General features: G+C 37.1%; 1 protein-coding gene across 3 annotated transcripts in view; it reads left to right on the forward strand.

The window, feature by feature from the left end:
* The window catches only part of Atg2 (Autophagy-related 2), a 232937-nt gene extending 211340 nt beyond the window's left edge, over positions 1 to 21597 (forward strand). For all 3 annotated transcript variants that reach the window (XM_015168271.3, XM_070210843.1, XM_070210844.1), the window contains 4 exons: positions 1033 to 1160; positions 6906 to 7060; positions 18152 to 18295; positions 21269 to 21597. In XM_015168271.3, coding sequence (XP_015023757.1) covers positions 1033 to 1160; positions 6906 to 7060; positions 18152 to 18295; positions 21269 to 21499 — 658 coding nt within the window. In that variant the 3' untranslated portion in view covers positions 21500 to 21597. The remainder of the gene's footprint in view (positions 1 to 1032; positions 1161 to 6905; positions 7061 to 18151; positions 18296 to 21268) is intronic.
* Positions 21598 to 23910: the final 2313 nt, after the last annotated feature.

Consider the following 23910-nt stretch of genomic DNA (forward strand, 5'->3'; position numbering starts at 1 on the left):
AAGATCTTTGCTCATATTCATTTGGGGGTATTTCGCACTTTTTGGAAAATCATTTCCATTTCCATTTCGGGAGCTCCCAACTAGGGGATACCCTGAACCCTCTTCTTCCAACATCAAATGCATATATATATTCTATTTTAGAAGCTATATGTCCAGTTTGATGACTCTAGCTCGTATTATTTGGCAAAATTGCCCAAAAAACAGAATATAGATTTCGATTTTTATCGATTGCCTGAAAACGGAGTAAGTTATCGATCATCGGAAACAAAGGCGAACTGCGCAGGCACTAGGGGCACATACATCTAAAATTTGCAGGTCTCTAACTCTTATAGGCTCTGAGATCCTTGCGCTTATACATACGTACGGGCGGAATGACGGCCGGACGGATGAACGGACAGACGGACGGACAGAAAGCCTCAAATATGAAAATATTACATACATTTTCCTGTAAAATTTATCATAAGTATCAAGGGTAATGTTTCATTCAAATAATGCATGCATTTCATGGATAAAGCAAAAGTACTATGCGTCAATCGATCAAAAACGATGCGATGCAAAGAACCATCGACCAGCTTTGCCGAAGGCAAACTGGCGGCTAACTTCGATGCTCGTGTCAGCATAAACAAGCCGCGACTTCGGCATTTATTCGTCTTGGAAAGCGAACGGCCGGTCGGCTTGCTTGTTGTATGTAGTGGGAAAAGCCAAATAAGAGCCCAGGTTTTGCGTCCTAGTGTTTATATTGTCTTTGAAATAACCCAATGTATGTTACAAATTGAATAATCATTACAATACCATGCCTTTGGAAGCCGAGCTCAAATAATGTCAACAAAATTGTTGTTGCCATCAAAATTGTTAAAGTATAAACAAGCTACTGTCCCTTTGCAAGAAGTAAAGTACCTCTGACTTGTTGACTGACTTATTGGTGATCAACGCAGCGCCCATTCCGTAAAAGCTAGGAAGCTGTATTTTCACTTTAGTTACCTTATGTTGTCTTATTGTAAATAAAATGGTTTTTAAATCTTTTCCTTTCAGACGAGGTATTCTTGGCTGGAATAAATTATTTGAGTTTGTAAGTAAGGAATGGCTAAAAGACATAAAGAGAAACCAACTGCCAAATATATTAAGTGGAATCGGACCAACTAATGCTGTTATACAATTGTGTAAGTATTATTTATGTCAATCCGAAATTAACATCGACCTTTGATATATTTATAAAAAAGTCACATTGGTTACATTTGAATTCGATTCATTGGCGTTTCCTACAAATTTGCAAAAACTAAAAAAAAAATTGTAAGGTAATAATGCATGTGAATTGTAATCAGAAATAATCTTTTATCACTTAAAAAACGTTATTTTTACTTTTCCAAGCACTAAAGCGAAAATTATTTAAAGTAATTAGCAATGTGCGGCTACGGCGTTTATTTAAAATGTTGCCTAACAGCTAGAAATGCGTATTTAGTGTAAGATTATGCAATCCAAAAAAAACAAAAACGCAAGTTATTGGCTCTAGCCGGGAGCTTTCAACTAGGGCATACCTTGCCCTCTCTACCAATACCTAATGCAGTTATTAAAATTAATTTAAAAACTCAAAAATAGTTATAGTAGTAAATAGTTAATAGTAAACAGGACTCGAGCCCGTAACAGACCACTCTACTTACCACCGCCTCTACTCAACAGCCATACCACCAATTGACTCCTAGAAGGAATGATTGGTTTATTTACTTGAGCTATGTAGTTGTAGCAAAGACAATATAAACACTAAGATGAGTAGCGCCCATACATTTGAATGCGACGCAAAATTTTTAGCCTGGCCTTTCATCTGGCCTTTGAGGCTTCGTACGGCATGCCGACTGGTTGTTCGTTCTCCAAAGACCAGACGAACGAATGCCGAAGTCGCGGCTTGCTATCCCAAATTTGTGTTGATATATGAATGCATTTTGTGTACTGAGGTTAGCTCCGCAGAAAATATGTATTTCTAAGTCGATGCGAATATTTACATAATTTCCTTAAATTTAATTAATATTATTTTTATTCTCCAATTAAGAAATAAAAGAGTGCTAAAAAATACAATTACATTTCAAGTCGACTCGAAGGTCGTATTTAGTTATGACCCCATTCTAATTATAATGGCCTTCTCGCGGTGTTCCCTGCGTACTTTGTTCTTTATAATTCGAACAAAAAATAATAAAATAAAATAAATTAAAATTAATTAAATGTATCTTTGAAAACAACAAATGTGCATTTTTATTTCCTTAATTTATTTTGTATTACTTAAAAAGAATAATAATTTAATTAATAATTTCAAATAAAAAAAATTACATAAATATTTGCATCGACTTAAAAATACAAATTTTTTTGTACGGAGCCAACCTCAGTACACGAAATGCATTCATATATCAACAGAAATTTTGGGTAGGTCGTGAAAATTGTTTCTTTGCCAGCCAGAGACTTTGCCAGAGCAGTGGATAATAACACATTCAAGTATGCTGTTATGTATGTATATTCACACGCATACAAACATAATTGCTTGCAAGGCTTTTTCGTTCTCTCGGCTGTGAGAGCGCAATGCTACAGTTTTCGTTTTCGTTCTCAATTTTCAAAAAATCAACCTGCATGCTAGCATTTTGTTGTATGGCGTTACTCATCTTAGTGCTTATATTGTCTTTGGTTGTAGCGTGGAGTTGGCGATAGCTATGAAATGAAACATACTTGATATGTACATACTATTCTAGATGTAAATACATGTAAATGTTGGTGACTCTAGCTCTAATAACCTAAGAGATTTGCTTAAAAAGCTAGATTTTGATTTTTATCGCTCGCTCTGAAACGGGGCAAGTTATCGATTATCAGAAACATTATCGATTCGCGCAGGCAGGAGGATCTACATTTCATTTCAAGTCTCTGGCTCTTATAGGTACAGAAAATCTTGCTTTCATGCATACGGACGAACGGACAGACAGTCGAACATGGCTAGATCGACTCGGCTATTAATGCTTATCAAGAATATATGTACTTTATTGGGTCTGAGATGCTATCTTCTGCTTGTTACATATATTTGTACAAATATATTATACCCCTTTTACTCATTTTTATTGGGTTCAGGGTATAAAAATCAATGCGTTCAAATGGTAAAGGAGTGAACGACGGAAATTTTATTTACAAAGGTTAAAGTTAAATAGTACACATAGAATTATGAAGAGCCTCTTATAAAATTATGCAAAAATTATTATGGCCACTCCTGTACCTCAAATCGTCATAATTAATTAGGGTTGTCATTGTGGCTGCATATATTTTCACATGCTCGCTTGTTGATTTGCATTGGGAAGTTTACTTTTAAAAAATCGTAAATATTTCTCTTTTTTGATGCTGATGTTTATGGAATATATTTTGATTTGTAGATTAGATTGTTTTATTGCAAACAGGTGGATCGCACTTGTCGCTCGTTTGCACTTTGATATGGAAAAAATGCAAGTAATCTTTTATTGGCATTATTATAATCTTAGGTTAAAGGGTTTTATGGCAGGCAATTAACGTAACGTCATAATGTATAGCATGCGTCTGGATCCATACCATTTTCATTGCCTTTTTATACATTTGTGCTTTTGCGGCTGCAAGATGCGGCTTCATACTGAACGTTCGGCTTTTGAGGCCGGCGTTCGGCTGCACACTCTTAGCAGTCTTACTCTGTCTGGGCACACTAAAATGGTCGCAGGTACCATTGGGGTCGCCTCGTTTCGATTTTTCTTGTTTCGATTAAAAGTGCCATTTGGTATGTCTATACATTGTATGGTTAGTGCTTATACCCATTTTTAATGGGTTCAGGGTATAAAAGTAAAATTTAAAGAAGCATCATTAAGTGTCAGGTGCGGTTGTGATGCTTACGAGAGAAGAAACAAAAAACTTATTAATTTTACTATTACTAAAAGGGAGTTTGACAACCGCTAAGATATTTCAACCCTAAAAAGTTCTTAAACCATTGTATACGCCACAAGTTAGTATACAGTACTATTTACCAATGTCATCGCTATTAAGTATTTTTGTTAATTATAATCGACGCACTGTACATAAAACTGTAATCATTTTTTTTTTTCCAGTTTTTACACTGAGCTATAATCGGCCCTGTTAAGTAAAGAGTTGAATCGGAGCTAATGTCCAAATAATTATTTTTTTAACGCTCGTGAAAGACTCCAACTCTAATTACAAATCTCCCTATGAAAACAAAGCAATCTGCCATGGAGGTGAGCATGTTTCTAGCCGAGGCAGTTATAAACAGACCTGGTGTAAAAAATTTACTACCCAGATACTGTGTTGTAGTCTTATCGTCCGCCCTACAAAGCCTACAACAAAGTGGAGAGGTTGCCTCGTAGCACTTTGGCCTGTCAGAAAGGCAACTGGAAGTCTGAGGTCCCGCTTGGAAAGTTGAAAAAGATGATTTATTTATAGAGGCTCTTTAGCCTGGCTCATCTCTGATCAGCCAATGACTCCTATCTAGGCGCCCACATCACGTTAAATTGGGTGAAGTGGAGCTACAGAAGCAGCTCTGGCTACTCCGTCGACTTCTACGTTACCTGCTTCATCAGTTACGGGCAGAGAACTGTCGCGACATCCTTTCTAGAAGTATAAGATCAGTTTGGAACTAATTATCCGCATAGAATTTTTCCGTGCGGCTGCTTGGCTATCCCATGCAATGAGAAGCGAGGAGCATATTTCCAAGACATTTCTTAGATTAAAAAAATCTATTCGAAGTGCACATTGCAATCCAGATCAAGGACCTACTTCAAGTTCAAAGAAAAGTTGCACGGATTATTGTTAACTTATTCGTTGCGGACTGGGATTAAAATTTTAATTTCTGTTGCAGATTTTTTAGCCTGAAATGTCTTTAATGAAAATATCATGACCAAATGACTAGCCGCCTTTCTCTATGTGGGCTTTGGGGAGTCAGTCCTTAAATATTTTATTAGCTGCCGTGAGCATCCTTTCTTTATATGGACGAATACAGTACTATGACCATGGCTACAGTCGGACACATGCACATAAGCACGAAAGTGTTTAAATATACGAATGAGTGTAAAGTAAAGTTTTCGAATTTGCTGTGGGCTCTTTCTTTGCAGAGTAGGTTAAGCCCGATATTCTGGTGTTCTGATGAAATAGCCTAGTCGGTAACTCCCCAACTTGTTATTATATCGGAAAATGATCCACTAAGTTAAGTAGCACCTTGGCCATAATCGAATTGTTAAAAGTAGATTTACATCATCTAATTAACTAGAACTTCCCATCGCCGAGCCCTGAGTAAGAGACCGTCCGCCGGTCCTTAATTCGAAATTGAGCATCGCCGCTGCAATAGCGAATTGGGTATCAGTAGGATTCGCTTGTGGTCCAGCCAAGGGGGAGGTGTCATGAGCCGAAACCTAAAAGGTACCACCGTTGGGGGGAAAATATACACAGAATCAAAAACGAATCAAATAAAAATCAAAAATCGTAAAAATACGTAGCAAACTATCATATTTTTACCGTGAACCCATTGAAAATGTGTAAAAAGGGTATAATGTATTTATGTAAATGTATGTGACAGGCAGAAAGAAGCATCTTCGACCTCATAAAATATATACATATATATATTCTTAATCATATATGTAAGTCCATGTCCATGCGCAGATCTAGTTTGTTTCCGATAGTCAATAACTCACTCCGTTTCCAAGCAATCGATAAAAATCGATTTCGAAATCAATCTAAATCAAAATCAAGCGCAAAGCATACATCTTTATTAAATTCTACCCTGTCTAGTTCAGGCTCACCGGTGCACCGTTAACGATTATGCTTCCTTTTCAGGTTGGGGACTGGTCTTAAACCACGAAAACACCAATTAACTAGACTAACGAATTTACTATCGGGACGTAGTTGCTGCTCACCGAGCGGTATGACAATGTGTGACGTTGACGTAGCGATCTAACTGGTGCAATACAGTTGATGATTTTGTTAGTACACTTCACTTAGCGATTGTGGTAGCACATTTTACTAGCACATTTTACTTAGCCCATTCACTCTTGGCATTAATTTACAAACTAATAACCTTATATTCAAAAAAATTTATACCTAAGCAGCTAAAATTCATTAAATTATTAAAATATATATTTTATAATTCTTTTGTTGCCAATAAAATTTTTCGTCTGCTTAATCTAGGAATTGGACTACTATTTATTTTTCTTCATCAAATATTTGGTACGAAGCATAGACCATTCAAAAAAATAATCATTAACATTATCGCGCGCATTGCATGACCATATGCTAAAGAATTTTCTAACGACTAGTAAATAATAAGATCGTTAGTATTAATTGGGGGCCATTGCAAGACCGTTCATTGGCGAATTACGTAATGATAGGTGATGCATCTGATCGCTAGTATAGGCTCGCCGCTTTACACCAGCGTAACTATAGGGTATCAACAGCATTGTAATTGCGATTGTATTGTTTTTTTGTGCTGCTATTATATTTTTTTTTCTCATTAAGACTCTGTTGCGAGCTCGTGTGCAACCGAGAAAACAATTATTTTTAATTTATCTTTATTACTTCTGAATCAAACGAGCTTTTGGTGTTGGGGGAACAGGGTTCTGGGTATCCTCTAGTCGGAAGCTCCCGATTAGAGGCTCTTACTTGTCTTAATTCAAAAGTGTATAAATGAATACATTTAATAGTTGTCAGAAACCGTACGTCTTTTTAAAATCGAATTTTAGATTCTCGAGTAATCATTTAAATTGCAGGATCAACTTACAAAAATCAATAAATAAAAATACCAGACAATGGATTTTGAATAAAAAATGGGTTATTTCATTAAATTGCTGTTATTTATAAGTTATAAATGTCTAACGTTTTTATAATTAATATTTTTATTTAAATATATGTTTCAGTTCAAGGTTTCTTTGACTTGTTTAGACTTCCCTTGCAACAATATAATAAGGATGGAAGAATTATTCGTGGTTTTCAAATGGGCGCACAAAGTTTTAGTGCTCGCACTGCGTTCGCAGCACTTGAGATAACTTCTAGGATAATTCATTTACTACAGGTAAATATATGGTTCAGTTTTATTTTTATAAATTTTTACAAAACGAATTTATAAATAATCAGGTAGCTAATTTTATTTTGCATGTGGCACGTACACACAAATTTTAATTAGAAAGTCACTCTTACCTTTACATCCGTTAATTAAGGAACTGTATGCTTCTCGGCACTGATCTTATGGTTTTTTTGATTGCACGTATAACTGCGTACTTCAGTTAATTCTTTCTTGTACCCTTGACTCATATAGTATATTTAAATTTAGTATCAATAGCTTAGTCGATGTAGATATAGTAAACAAGTATGAGGTTCTAGTCGGGAGCTCCCGACTATGGAATACCATGAACCCTCTTATTCCAACACCAAATAAATTTAAAAAAAAGGGTTCAAACTGGCAACTGACCGCATTACTTACTGCCGACTCTACTCAACAGCAACACCAGGGGGAAAAAAAAAAACAAGTAAGAGGTTCTAGTCGGGAGCTCCCGACCAGGGGATACCCTGAACCCTCTTCTTCCAACATCAATTGCATATATATATATTCTATTTTAGAAGCTATAATTCAAGTTTGTTGAGTCTAGCTCTTATTATTTACCAAAATTGCCCAAAAAACAGGATATCGATATCGATTTTGATTGATAGCTTGAAACGGAGTAAGTTATCGATTATCGGAAACAAACTCGATCTGCGCAGGCACTAGGAGCATCTACATTTAAAGTTTCAGGTCTCTAGCTTTTATAGGTTCGGACATGGACATGGACAAGGTAATTCCGAATTTTTTCTGTAATGCAATTTAGTTCCTTTTTTATCACACGTACTTAATTATTGGTGTGGCTGCTGAGTAGGGCATAGCAAGTGGTGCGGCCTGTCTTGAGTTCGAACCCTACCGGGGAAAGTATTTTTATACCCTGAACCCATTAAAAATGGGTATAAGGGTATATTGTATTTGTGCAAAATCCAAATGTATGTAACAGGCAGAAGGAAGCATCTCCAACCCCATAAATTATATATATTCTTGATCAGCACCAATAGCCGAGTCGATCTAGCCATGTCCGTCTGTCTGTCCGTCCGTCCGTCCGTCTGTCTGACCGTCTGTCCGTATGTATGAACGCAAGGATCTCAGAACCTATAAAAGCTAGAGACTTGAATTTTAGATTTTTTGTGCTCCTAGTGCCTGCGCAGATCGAGTTTGTTTTCGATAATCGAGAACTCACTTCGTTTCCAAGCAATCGATAAAATCGATATCGATTTCCTGTTTTTTGGTCAATTTTGGTAAATAATAAGAGCGAGAGTCACCAAACTTAACATTAAGCTTTTAGAATAGTAATTATATTTGTAATTGGTGTGGGAAGAAGAGGGTCCAGGGTACCCCCTAGTCGGGAGCTTCCTACTAGTACCTCTTACTTGATTCAAATAATTAAGGTAAAGCGGATAGTTTTGCAATGCCTCTATAATTTTTTGCGAAGAAGGGCATTACAATCTTTGAGTAGACAACTCGAAATATTTTCAGGGCCAGAGAGTTAGAACATTTCAATAAATTCATATCGGAAAAAGTTGAGGAATTGGAAATAATAGGAGTTCTATACTTGCTCCTAGAGAAAGTAATATTATAGGGGTAAGAAGAATTACTTTTCAAGTTTATAAAGTATAATAATTTTCGGATTTTGGACGAACGCCTTTTGCACGGATTAAGATGTCATAGCAATGATAATTAAATCAATTTTTGACTTGGTTATGGAGTATTTAGCCAAGTCAATACTCAAATAATATTTGATACAAATATTTTGACTTAATAATTTTTAAATTTGATAGTGTGGGAGTTAACCAGGATCGCTTAGAATAAGCAATCGAATGGATTGAGTTGGGAGTACATTTTTCTAAGAAGAAATTCACGGTGTTTTAAAAAAAAATTAAGAACATGAACAACGGCACATAAAAAAGACAAGTCAGTTGCATGAAAAGTTGATTAAGGCAACAGGGTTACTGGTAGTTGCTGAATTAGATAGAGGATTGCATTGCAACCTCTAAAGTAGGACGATGTGGTGATTAGGTGATACTGGATACATTAATAAAAAAGTTCTATTCCAATTTAATGAAATAAGAGATTACTACATAATTATTACATATTGTATTACTACAAATATAAAAGATACCCAAACAAGTAAGAGATCTAGTCGGGCGCTCCCGACTAGGGAATACCCTGAACCCTCTTATTTCAACACCAAATAAATTAAAAAAAAAAAGTTCCCTTGGCAGGGTTCGAACTCGCACCTGACCGCATTACATGCTGGCGACTCTACTCAACAGCCACAGCAAAAAACTCCTTGAACTCCCGACAGACCGCACCACTTGCTAAACCTCTAGTCAGCAGCCACACCGATTTAAGTAATTAAGGCCCATCCATGTAGTATCTCACGAATCATAAGGGGAGGGTCGTATGCACATGTATTTATATTACGAGCTTGTCTACTACCTTTTTCCATTGCTTTTAGATTTTTTTCAAGTATTAATTAATTTGATGGTAGTTTCGTTTAGCATTTTAAATAAGGGTTTTCACTAATTACTTGTTATTTTAAAATTGCTGATAAAATTGCATTGTTTTGTAGCAATTCCATCTTTTAATAGCCTCACTTCACTTAACAAAAGCTGCTTGTATTCGTTCAAGAAACCAGGGATTATCTTTGGTCTAAACAATTTAAATTTAAACAGGTGGAAAAGTATTATACAAATGGACACTATTTAGTTTTAGGTGATTTAAGTTAAGCTTTGACTAGTTGAAAAACAGCTCCAATTACATGAATTAAACCTAGTAAAGTCATGCCTAGAAATAATTGTTGAACAAAAATAAAATATTTAAGCAATGGTTTTTGTAAAGTAGATGGGGATTGAATAATTAACAGGATATATGCCTAAGGCTTGCACTTTATGGATGGGTCTACTTTTTGTATTATCTTTAAGTTGTTATATATTATTAAATCATGGTCGTTTTTTATTTCAATAAGGTCGTTGGACCCATGTAAAATGTTTAATTCGTTTATGTATTTATTTAAGAGCTTAAGGACTATTACTAGTTGGCTGTTTATACCCTACTCGATATTTTTTTATTCACGTAAATTGCGACTCCTCTATTGCCATTAGGATCGGAACGAAAAACATTAAAACCATCATACAAATGTTTCAGAGAAAGTCAATAGAAACACGACCGTACAATGCAATTTGCGTTTCTTGTGATACCATGAATCTGCTTACAAGCCGCTTAACTGGATGGAGATGCTTTAATCTTAATCGTTAGTAATAGTTATATGACTGGATGAATTTGGTGATTTGGCCTGGTTAACTTTGGCTACTCTGCTTAAATTGTTGGGTATTGAAAATAAAAGAAATCTGTAATCTGCCAAAGCTTATCGGATTTTCGGAATACTTACCCTCCTTGTCCAGAATAAAGGTTGCAATCACCATGGATGACGTGGTCATCGCGTCCATTTTTTGATAGCGCTTTGCTTACCACTAGACTTTTAACATGCACGATAATGCAGTGAAGGCAGACTACCAAACTGGGATCCTATAAAATAGGGTCAATCTCATTATTGCTGCTTAGGGCCAATGGACAATGTTTCCACCTATTTTAGTGTCTTAATTTTGTTCTATCTGTAGAGAGCAATTGTTGAGTTTTGTTTCATTCATGAGTATTCAGCTTGTAAGTTTCTGGTCGAATACATATCCTTTTACGGAGACCATGGGCCGTAGTGGTTGGGAGCCACACAAGCTTGTAGCACCCTCATAAGAACTGGCTGAAGCTCTACCCTTGCAGCAGAGTTGTCCAAAAATTAATCGGGGACTTGTTGGATGAATTCTTGGCTGCTCTTGATATTAAAAAAAATTGCCAATTTAATAAAAAGTCTCTACTAAGAACTTCAAGATGGCTTAAATACTATTTATTTTTATACCCTAAACCCATTAAAAATGGGTATAAGGTTATATTGTATTTGTATAAAATCCAAATGTATGTAACAGGCAGAAGGAAGGGATATGACCCCATAAAGTATATATATTCTTGATCAGTACCAATAGCCGAACCGATCTAGCCATGTCCGTCTGTCTGTCCGTCCGTCCGTCCGTATGTATGAACGCAAGAATCTCAGAACCTATAAGAGCTAGACACTTGAAATTTTTGATGCAGGTGCTCCTAGTTCCCACGCAGAGTTTGTTTCCGATAATCGATAAATAACTCCGTTTCCAAGCAATCGATAAAAATCAATATCGACATCCTGTTTTTTTAGCAAAGTGGGAAAATAATAAGAGCTAGAGCCACCAAACATGATATGTTGCTTCTAGAATATTATAGATATTTCAAGTATCTTTCATTTCATACCTATCGCCACCTCCTCGCTACCACCCCAGAGCTATAATCAAGTTAATAACCCAACTTATATTGCCAACCAATTTAAACCACAATTTAAATGCAATTAACTTTTTCAGAATACACAAATATTCTATGGTACAATAAGATATACTGTAGAACATTTTATAAAGATCGGTTAAGAAAAACCAAAGTTATATGCAACTGCGCAATTGATTGGGGTAGCAGCTTTAAGAATTTTTGTATACATGTACACACATACATTCATGCGCGTCTGCTTCGCATTCTAACAGCATGGTAATTGCGACTTTTTTTTGTAATATTACTTTAGTTCCTTTTTTTATCATAAGTACTTAATTGTTGGTGTGGATGCTGAGTAGAGGCATAGCAGGTGGTGCGGTCTGTCGCGAGTTTGAGCCCTGCCAAGGGAAGTTTTTTTTATTAATTTATTTGGTGTTGGAATAAGAGGGTTCAGGGTATCCCCTAGTCGGGAGCTCCCGACTAGAACCTCTTACTTGTTTAAATTTGTATACGCTGAACCCATTAAAAATGGGTATAAGGGTATATTGTATATGTGCAAAAGTCAAATGTATGTAACAAGCAGAAGGAAGCATCTCCGACAATCGATAAGAATCGATATCGACTTCCTGTTTTTTGAGCAAATTGGGTAAATAATAAGAGCTAGAGCCACCAAACATAATATGTTGCTTCTAGAATATTAAATATATATCAAGTATCTTTAATTTTATACCTATCGCCACCTCCCCGCTACCACCCAACAGCTATTAATCAAGTTAATAACCCAACTTTTATTGCCAACCAGTTTAAGCCACAATTTAAATGCAATTGACTCTTTCATAATATCCAAATATTCTATGGTACAATAAGAAATACTGCAGAAAATGTCATAAAAATCGGCTAAGAAAAAACCAAAGTTATATGCAACTGCGCAATTGAATGGGGCAGCAGCTTTAAGCATTTCTGTATACATGTACACACACACATTCATGCGCATCTGCTGCGCATTCTAACAGCAGTGTAAGTGAGACATTTTTCTGTAATGCTTGTTACAGTTAGTTCCTTTTTCATCATAACTTTTTAATAACTGGTGGGGCTGCTGAGCAGAGGCATGGCAAGTGGTGCGGTCTGTCGCGATTTTGAGCCCCACCGTGGAAAGAATTTTTTGTTTTTCCTGGTGTGGCTGTTGAGTAGAGTCGACAGCAAGTACTACGTTCAGTTGCGAGTTCGAACCCTGTCAAGGGAACTTTTTTTTTTCATTATTTGATGTTGGAATAAGAAGGTGCAGGGAATTTCCTAGTCGGGAGCTCCCGACTAGAACCTCTTCATTGTTTAAATTTATATATTTATTATTAATGGTCGACAAAAACGAGTGTCTTCCTCGTTATTCAATAGATTATACAATCGATAATGTAATTATATGCTAAAAGCTTAGTTGAAGAACACAATTTTGTAAATAGCATCACCGACCGAATGAGGAGTTTTATTTGCCAGTCCGGCCAGCTGTGCCGCTTTTCACAATTAATTTTGTCAGTGATGCTATAAGCGCCTATATCTATGCAGAAGGGTGTAAGTAGGAATAAAGTATTCGTAAGTAAAAGTAAGTAAAATCATCTTAATTGGAAAAAATAAAATAAGAAGTTTGTTAATAAACTAAAGAAAAGAATGATAGATGTAAAGAGTGTTAAGAAGATAGGACAAAGAGAAAAGTAATGGGAAATCATCGGGGGAAAATTTACAGCCTGTTCGGCAAGCTATCCTTGCTCTTAGCTGGGAATGGTCAGTGACTTCCCGAAGGTATCCTGAAAGCAACGCTTTTATTAGGGGTAGAGAAAGTTCGGTAGAGAAAACGTGATGCAAACTATTATAATTTTTACATAGCACGCGAAAAGGATTGTGCATAGCGTAGTCTGTTGTGCACGTAGATAAGAATAAGGGGCGATAATTTCTAGTTGGTCTAGCCGGAACAGAGAATTGAAGACGCCCTAACAGAAAAGGAGAATCTATGTCGCCAATAATCAACTTATGTATAAGGACAACACCGAGAATTGTCCTACCGTTGGTTAACGACGGAAGGTCAAGAAGAAGCAGCCTGCTGGAGTAGGATAACAACCGAAATTTTGGGTTCCAATTTAAACCTCGTAAGGCAAAAATCAGAAATTGCTTCAATACGATCCTGGCTATCGTTGTACTGCGGAGGCCAGAAGCAAGCTCAGTATTCAAGGGTAGGCCGAACAAGAAAAATGCACAGATGTTTCGCTATAAATAATAATAAATAAATAATAATAAATAATTATAAGGATCGTTAAACTCTGTAGACCATAGTTTAATGAATCCAAGTACACCTTTTGGCTCATTAACGATGGTATCTATGTAAAGATTGAAACAGAGCTTATAATCAAAAAGAACGCCTAGATCCTTAACTGTTAGTATACGTTGCAAAGGGGTATTGTCGATTGCATAACTAACAAGATAAGGTAGTATGATTGTAGTATGATTAAATGTCATAAACATACACTTTGCACAATTCAGATGCAATTGATTGGCCGAACACCAAAGTTGCATAGCGGTCAAATCATCTTGAAGACGAGAATGATGTGGGGGTTAGTGTATGATAGAATTAGTTTCACATCGTTCGCATACATGAGTATATGGGCATGTGATATAACAGAGGGGAGAGCATTTATTAAAACAGTAAAGAGTAAAAGTTCAAGAAAATTACCTTGAGAAACACCAGAAGTAACGTGAACCTGTTCAGAGGTAGTCAGCCTCAGCATTGCTCTTTGGGTCCTACCTTTTAAATAAGAATTAATACAAAGCAAAATAGACGGAGGGAAACTTTTCGGTCACGTTTAAAAAGTAAAATGTCATGGTGCACAGTGTCAAACGCCTTACTGAAGTCAGTGTAAATGACATCAGATTGCATTTTCGAAAGAAAAGCATCATTTACCAAGGAACTAAACTCAAGCAGGTTGGTCGTGGTTGACCGATTCTTTACGAATCCATGTTGAACAGATGAAGCAACTGATTTGCAGAAATGCTGCACGTTCGAAGTGATTATTTTTTCAAAATGATTAAGGAATAGCGGACAGTTTTGCAAGGCCCCTGTAATTTTGTATATCAGACTTTCCACCTTTCTTGTGAAGAGGAATGAGATAAGATATAAGATCCTTTCCAAGGAGATGGAAAGACAAACAATTCAAGGGATAGATAAGAAAGCTTTAGGAATGGATAAAGAAGGGAAGAACTTCACTCCTTGAATAGACAACTAGGAATATTGTCAGGCCCAGGAGAGAAAGAAGATTTTAAAGAGTTTATAGCTAAAAGGAAAGAGAAGTGTGAAATAATGGGAGGAGGTATAGAACTAGCGGAAGTAATAGGTAGGGTAGTAGGGTAAGAATTAGTATTAGCATAGGCTGAAGAGTAAGTTGTTTGGAAAAAATTAGCAAAGAGGTTAGCTACATATAAACCAATCATCAAATCGATTTAAGTTCTGCACCCTTAATCAATTTGCTTTTACATTAAGAGAGTCCATCCAGAATGCCATGAAAATTCTTTATTTAATCATTTTTGTGATATTTTACCTATCTTAAAGAATTATTGTGCAATTGATTTTACCCTAAATTGATGAGTAGTTCAAATTGATTTATTATTAGATTTATAGCGATTGGGTAATGCTGGCGGTATCGTGTAAAATTTGGTAAATCTAGCTGTTATAAGCTATGCGACTTGCTCAAAAATCCGAATTTTAAAATTTGCTTAGAAATGGTGCCAGTTATCAATAACAAACAAGTTCGTACGGCGTGGGCACTGGGAAGACCTAGAGATCGACGCGTTCAAAGACGGACAGAGAAACGGATAGGTCTAGAAGGACCCGACAGCTGCTGCTGACTAAGAATAAAAATACTTTATGGAGATGGAGATGTGTCCTTTTTTTCTGTTACATACATTTGCAAATATTATTTATACCCTTTTTAACCATTTTCAAGGATATAAAAAGAGTTGAATCCACGTATTACCAGGCGGGCTCTTGAGCAGCAGAACTATGATCATGATCTCGAGCATAGATAAGAAAGGAAAATGCAACATTAATACATTCAACTTATACATTTAAAGAGAATCTTAAAGTATGTCAAGGAAATAAGGAACATATAAAATAGTTGAAAAATGTGCCAAAAGAACAAAAAAGAAAGCACTTGAAATACGCAACAAATTATTATTTTCTATTCTCGAATCTATGAAAGAGAATGCGAAATGGGTCATGTGGGACTGGACGAGGTTACTGATCTCATTGATAAATTCTATTGGTTTTCGAGTATAAGAAAAAGTTTACGATGTCCACGAAACAGATTGTTGCCTTTAAGGATAGTTACGCCGTCGATATAGAAAATCGTGGCCACATTTTGGATGCGTTTAATGATGTGCCAGCTAATCCCGATCCCATTGCGTCCAAACTATGCGTGACGTGAAAAGCAAATAATCACAGATAACAAATAAGAAAATGAGTAGGAGTAAGTCCTCACTGTCAGCAGTTACCGGCAACAAGAGTCAAGGGTTTAAGCACGCTTCAATAGTGAGCACAATTGTTTGGGCTTCGTAAGTTTGAGGTTAGCCGCTCAGGTGCCTCTCAAATTAGTGCTGTGTATTTTACTCTTGTTGCAATAAGAGGGCGTTTTACTGAATTGACCCTGTGCACAGATATATCCTATGAAAAGACTTAACCTAGGGTTTAAAACGAAAACAACTGAAAACTGTTGGGCATCAAGACCTGATAAATATATATTGATTCGGCAAGATTAGTAGATGTCCATGTCCATGATTGAAGGTAAAATTAAAATAAATGAATCCCTAAAATCCCGTCTATAATGAATGGAGAAAGATTTGGTATCGCACTCCATATAGATAGAAGTTTCTGGTTCTGCCTAAAACATTTCGGGTTGCACAAGGCGAACTATGGCGCGCAGATTCATGTGCAGTTGTTTCGTTGATAAGTGCCCGCTTCATTTGCGACTCTGGGGTTTACGATTAACGGTTAACTACAACGGTTTCCTATCTCACATCGCCTTTGATGAAGTGAATGACTTTGGTGGCATCATTGCCTGCAATTCAAGGAAAGATATATTGTAAGGATTCTGGGCTTCAATTTGTTTGATATCTGATTGAAATGTTTGGGCTGCACCCTTCACTCTCTGATTCGAAGACGCGTGCCCTGTTCCTTGGTGAACAGATCTCCGACATTTCGTCGGCATTGTGTCAAAAAGTCAGTATTAACGTTGTGACATATAACAATGTATTAATATAAAAACGCGATCGATGTAGTCAATGTCCGATGTCGAAGTGAGCAAATCAAACCGATACTGTAGGTCCTATCTGATATAAACACCTCTTCGGTGTATTATATATTATAAATGCATAGGAATATTTTCCTAAGCTCAGACCCTACAATACGGTAACACTTCAGTGGCAACGCCGTCATAATGCTGATTTTGCAATACCACAATTGTCGCTTATTTGCGGCTGTGGCCAGTGGCTGTTTCCAGAATCGCACGCTCCGCTCGCATGATCGTTGCTGGGCCTTTTGGGTTTAACTGCTCTCCCACAATAATTAAGGATACTCAAATCTTGTGGGAGCGTCTACATCTGAAGAAGAGTAAAGCCGTGACAAAAGTCAATCCGATAGAAAGGCATGTCATGATAACCAGAGGCTTAGAAGTTGATGTCATCTTCTTGGTGTTCTCAAGATTTGCTTCGCTCAATGGGTGCAAGAAGGGTAGACTAGAACTGTCCGGTGTTCTGTATTATTTATATCGGCAGCTCGCTTGGAGAGCTCGTTTCGATTAACAAATCTTGTCCCGTTTACAATTGGGTCTTTCCGGAACGTAATCGTATAACTTTCTCCTACCCAAGCCGGGTTTTCGTCATCTATGGGGAATTCCGATGTCTTGTCGTTAATGATTAGCACGCCATAGTCGGTGGCACTGCAGATGTCTGCCGCCCTTTCTGCAGCTTAACTTTAGTGTACTAAATGAGGAAATTAATAATTTCGGCGCTTAATATAACTTTTATGTCAGTAACCACATGAGGTCGCTGATGCTGACATTTGCAACCTGACTGGTTATTATAAAAATCTTCGGCGCTTAAAATTGTGAGGATTCGGTTGACAGGGTTTCTTAATTTATTATTCTGATCTGTGGCTCTATTGTTGATATTTGACTGTCTACTGTAAGCTTTAATGAGCTGTTTTTCCATTAAACTGGAGCAATATCAAGGTCAGAAGTGCTGGCTATAACCCCTAAGGCTGCTTCTAAAAAAGCTACAACTCAGGCTATTCAGTGATTACAGCTTGCAACAACTTCAACGGCCAGGTGACACTATAGCTAGCCGCTCTCTTTCATGGGTGGTGTAATGCATTTCGATACATTTCAGCGTTTTGAAAATCATTGCGATTGGCTTGCCACCTTATAAGAGCACTGCACCAAAAACTCTTGGATCGCTTTCATATTTTCGGGGTCATTTTTTGGTCGCCCCCAGCGTATGAACGCAAGGATATCAGAACCTATAAGAGCTAGAGAAGTTAAAAATTCGATAACTTGTCGCGTATTCCCTAGTCGGAAGCTCCCGACTTGAACCTCCTACATGGTTAAATTGTAAAATATATTTAGCACGATTAATCATTGCTAACAGTTTTGTTTAACCAATTGTTTTCTAACCATATTTTAGCTTACGGCAGAAACTACATTTGACATGTTGTCTGCTGGACCATCATTAAGCAAGAGTCGGAAATCCAAGCAAGATAGAAAACGACAAGGCCAGCCAAAGGATTTACGTGAAGGTGTTGTCAATGCGATTACAATCGTAAAAGAGGTAATTCCATATGCCACGTATTTATAAATCTTTCTGCAAATTACATTTAATTTTATAAAATATAATAATACGAGCTTCGTAAGAGATACTCCATACGAATACGCTTGTAGGGAAGCTGCTTGCATTCAACGAATGGTCCTCTGTTAATACCATCGACTTGGATACAGGTTTTCGATTTCACAAAGCACAACAGCCTACGAAAATCTTAAACTCATTTTCGTGTTTCCGAACTAAGCCTTTTACAAATTAAAGTTATTTTATATTGATTTTTAAATTCCTCAAATTCTATGCACACAACTTGAGGAAAATAACTTCGAATTATACAAATTTCATAGTAGAAATTTAAAAAGACCAATAACAATAAAGTAAAATAAATTGTCAAATATCAAATACAGATATTAGCTTGATTAAGGGCACTTGCCTAAATACCTATGAGCGCGTATGATTTCTCTCTTGAGAATGTGGTGGGATGGTTTTCAGGAAACATTCGACTCGCGAACAAATATTATTAATATTGTTCTTGAAGCATTTTGCTTTTGCTGCTAGTGGTATATGCAGCATAGTGTGCCCCAAAGACACCGCGCTTTTAATGCTATTTCAAATAGAAGTCCTTGGTAAGCAGGGAAGTGAGATGCCTGCAAACTGGACTTAACTGTCTGAAAATTTCCGAGAGGTCCTATCGAACACTGCGTTCTACACCACCGTGGACGTCTTGGCTGGGGACCAAACTCGAGCGGATTATTTGGTGATAAACGCCAAAACGATGTTCTTCAGTATTCTCCGGGTGTTTTCTTATTAGGTTTGAGAGAGGTATGAATCTAAAGTTAATTCTGCGTCTTTAAATTAACTTAAATTTTCTTCTTCTTGTGACAAGCACCAAAGGGACAGATAACCCGAGGGCAGTTACCCAGGTGGACCAGTGCACCAAGCGAAACACACCTATGCTATTGCTCGTGGTGTGCTTGGCGCAGTGGATAAAGAGCGCTGAGAGGTGCGAGTTCTGGTCGTTGATGCATGTTGGGCACCCGACCTTGCGTTGCCACCCGACAGGATCGCCAGTGAAATGTACCGAAATGACATAAGAGAGTTCTTGTATGCTAGGCAGTTGGGGCGAATTAACATTGGTACTGCCCGAAGACGCGTTTCAGATTTCAGGTTCAGGAAACATTAGCACTTTCATAGTGCTTGAATTCTGCCGCAACCTGAAGAGACCATTTTAATAATGTATAATAGAAAAATAGATGCTGTTTTTTGACAGAAAATCGAAAACACACGTTTTATCTGCCATAACTGATGTACGGCTTTCCTATTGTGCAACTCCTTGAGGTATTCTTCTTGCCAATGGCGCAGAGGCGATACCATGCTTACAAATGGTCCCTGCACTCTCTTGCCTACTTTCTACAATGACATATTTTCTACTGAGGGCCATTAGGTTAGCCGGTAAGCCTTTTATAGGAGTGGCGCTAGAAGGGTTGAAGCGCCTAAACAAATTTCGATGGATGTAAGTGGAAGTAATACACCGCGGAGGTTTCAATGAATGTTTTGCCGTTATCGGAGAACATTTGTTGGGGGTACCCCCGGCAGAATTTTTCGTTCGATAGGCCCGATATATTTGCTAAATGTACGGCTCGTCTTGTGAACCATTTATTTAGGCACGCCCGACCGGTCCAGGTTGGATGAAATTTGTGGTCTTTCCTAGATTGAGTTATGAAATTCAGAACTTGTACCAGAAAATGTGTATCACTTACCGGTTTCTACCATGGACTGAGCTATGACGCGAAAACGGAGCCTGATTTATTTTGCATTTTGGGCTTAGTTTTATAAGTCTCCCTGAAATACAAATCGTATCGCTACTGTTCAAATTATTCACGTCGTAGTAATGATTTCATTTTTTCTATTTCTTTATATATATACTAGCGGGTATTTTCCGGCCTCACCCGTGGAACCTTTTGTGCTTAACATTTTAGATATTACCTTTCCTATTACTACACGCTCGTGGGAAATTGTAATCTAACCGTACCATCTCAAGATGGAGATCAATCTCCAATTCTATTTAAAAATAAGTTGAGAGTGAATCGAATAAAAAACCAAATGATGGAATTAGAGATTTCCGCTCCTATTAGTCTTGTATTAAGAATCTTGAGGGCGACTAAAAAATTGCGTTTACAGAGCCGAATTTTACATCCTATAGCGGTGATCTTTGCAAAGGCGTGTCAAATAAGTTCTGATAATGATCTTTAAAAATGAGTTTAAAACCGATATTGAACGTAATAGTTTTTTCCCCAAATTTCCACCTGTGGAATTTTCAAAAACGCTGAACTCACATATTCATTAAGTTTTTATGTAGAGCTTTGAAAATAAAATACTTTTAATCACATTTATACCAAACTAGATTGGATTCTGCGAAAGCGTGAAACACGTCTCAAACGATTCTTCTTATCGATCTTTGGAAATACATTTGTACACGAAAAAAAAACCGACGAAAAATGTCTTTGCTCGTGCCTGCTGCGTAAAACCATAACTTTTTGTGTTTCTTTCTCCGTTATTTATTCTGTCCTACAAAAACTGTTATTTTACAGACAACCTGTTAATTGCGAACTTTGTTTTAAAGACAACGAAATTGAACAGCACCTATTGGGTCCCTGCATTTATCAATTTTGAGTTGGGTGGCCACCCGTACAAAAATGTACAAGGAAGATCAAGTAAAAATGATGTCTAAAGAAAACCTCATAGCTGAGGACAACGACATCTTCAGTTCAATAGTTGAGTCTTATTTAGTACCTGATTGTGATGTTCCTGCATATTTTAATTATATGAATGTTTTCATATCAAACAGCAGATTTCTCTGAGTTTTATCACGTAGCACTGTTACATAAAGTCATGCAACTAATAATCTTATGTTTGATGATAATTTACAATATACAATTTTTAAAATTTTAATAATGTTTCTTTATTACATTTTTGTACTTGCAGGGAATAAATGAATCGGCGAACACACTTTTGGACGCAGCAATTGTGGAGCATGACCAAAAAGGGTATAGTGCTGCAGTTGGGGCAGTTGTCAGGCAAATACCTCAGTTAGTTGTGTGCCCGGCTGTTTTGGCAACTCAAGCAACTACAAACATTTTAGGAGGAGCTAAAAGTTCTCTTGTCCCGGAAGCGAAACGTGAAGCTACAGACAAGTGGAAGCATGCAAAAAAATAAATTATAATAAAAAGGGGTTTCCATTAATATCAGTGCATTTTAATATATAATTTTATTAAATAAATTAGCATCAATTTGCTGTTTATTATTATTATTAATATTGTGCGGTCGGGTGTTTTGTCTATTAATACTTTGAACATCTCACCGCCTCCATGTAACGCTTTTAAGAGCTTGTAGCTATGTCTACTGGATGGCTTAATATATGGTTTTTCTGTGATTTTTTTTTTCAGGAAAAGAAGAAATAACCGCTAATGACTAAAGCATTGTAACACTCGCAACTATAAAGTCCTACTTCCGGTCACCACTCCTTGCAAAGTTGCGATTGGTAAAATTGGTAGCGTCAATGTCGCTTTGTGCACCTCTCCGCAAGCTCGTGCCTTTATAATTGAAATTTGATTCCATAAAAAAATTATTTCTTCTTGATGATAAATTTTGGAGATCTAATTAATTTGATTTAAACCTTGTTTTCGTAGCTTCAGTATTTCGGTAAATAAAATAAAAAAGTCGATTGCCCTATCGGAGTAATTGCATTGATTATTTAAAGTACTATTAGATTGATAATTTGAACATGTATTAAATAAGCCTGAAAATAGATGAATTTAACACGAAATGAATATTAATTTTGACGTCAGTCCACTTGCCAGTAGAAGACCGGTGCATCTAGTAATTAACTAATTAGTTGAAAAATAGCACGATGATCTGAGTTATCGCAGTTATCGCAGCTTTATATTTATTTAAGTAAATATTGTGAAATCACTTTATAAGATTGAACCGAAAGACCGATCCCGACGAATATTGAAATAAATAATGGTGGGTCAACATAGTCCTTAATTTCAGTATCGTCAGCTAACGCCACGTGTATAATATAAATCAAAGCGAAATGGTTACCAACGCGATCAAAAATAAAGTAACGAAAACAGTTATATTAACGCCCAACTCCCAACGGACAAGGAACAGCCGAATCAGCACCCCATCACCGTCTCCAAATTTAAAAAACAATTATTAAAGCAGTATGAAACTGATGTAAGTGGAGTGTTTGCTTGGTCAAGTTTAAGAGAAAAGTTTTGTAAGACACATAGAAAAAAAATTAAACTTCTGCATTTCTTAATAAAAGCTAATAAGGGGCTCTAGTAGAAAGTTCCCGACTAGGAGGATACCTTAAACCCACTTCTACCAACAACAAATGCTGAGAGCGTTATCAAAAATTGATTTGCCTTAATAGAACTCGAATTCGTTAGGGCCATGCAACTTGCCACCGCCTCTACTCGAAAGCCATAAATCAAAAAAATAAAAATACATGCAATTGTAAGGCTGCTTATAGAATTTCCAGAGCGCTGGATAAGCAAATACCAATAGTCAGTGATTTACTACTCCCACTCTCGATGATTTCCAGAGCGCTGGATAAGCAAATACCAATAGTCAGTGATTTACTACTCCCACGCTCGATGACCAACCGCCCTCGGTTGCGTTTAGGTCTTCCAGTAACTTCGAGATTTTTCGGGAGTTTTGGCGTTTGATCACCTGCTGATTAAGCCAGTAGACTCCAGCCCCCACAGCACAAGCTAAAAATATAATGCCAACGGAAATTGACGATTGGTTCCAACTGAGACACCGTCTCTAAATTCTTTGATGTAGTAAAGGTTCTCCTCACTTAGACGATGAATGTAGGGATGGCTGAGCACCGTGACTTCTGATATTTACTAACCGGGATTCTGCAACTGCTGGGAACCGATCTTGCACGCTCATTCGAGTGGTGTATCGCTTGCCATTTACAGTGACATGGGACGAGAAGCTGACAAGGTTTGTCTCATTTACTTTCATTGCGGCGCAGTCGTCATAACTAAGTATTGCACTGCGATCGTTTATGATGATGGTGCCGTCGTCTATTACGGTGACGGGGTCGAGGTGACTCGGCTGCGATTGCAAAGAACCGTGCCTTCTTGCGCGCAGCTGCTGCTCTCGGACTGCTTGCAGAATGTGGCAGTTGCTGTTTGTGGACAATTAGTCACAGCTACAATTGGCCATCACAATAAACCACCAAAGTGCCATGAAGTTGAAATACGGAACCATTGTGGGCGATTGGGAAAATGGTTATCTTTCTGCATTCCTTGCTTATTATAGGGAACTGAATAATGAATGTTTTTACATTCTTCTTATGTTCTACTTTAATATACGATTCTTTCAAAATGTGTATTACGGGGGTCCATGTGACTTGGTCAGTGAGAATATTCATTAAGTTATATTGATTAATTATTGTTGGGTTTATTACATTTATTTTTGCTGAGGTAAAAGTAAGTATTAGGTTTCCTATATTTGTTATTATCATTCTGTTGCGAGTGCTTGGGGTTTCACAAAGGTGGCCTGCTCATCTTTTGAGGATTTGAGAATTGTGCTTACGGTGTTGGTCAGTT

Source organism: Drosophila virilis, unplaced genomic scaffold (assembly GCF_030788295.1).
Source record: "Drosophila virilis strain 15010-1051.87 unplaced genomic scaffold, Dvir_AGI_RSII-ME tig00001170, whole genome shotgun sequence".
NCBI classification, from domain to species: Eukaryota; Metazoa; Arthropoda; class Insecta; order Diptera; family Drosophilidae; genus Drosophila; species Drosophila virilis.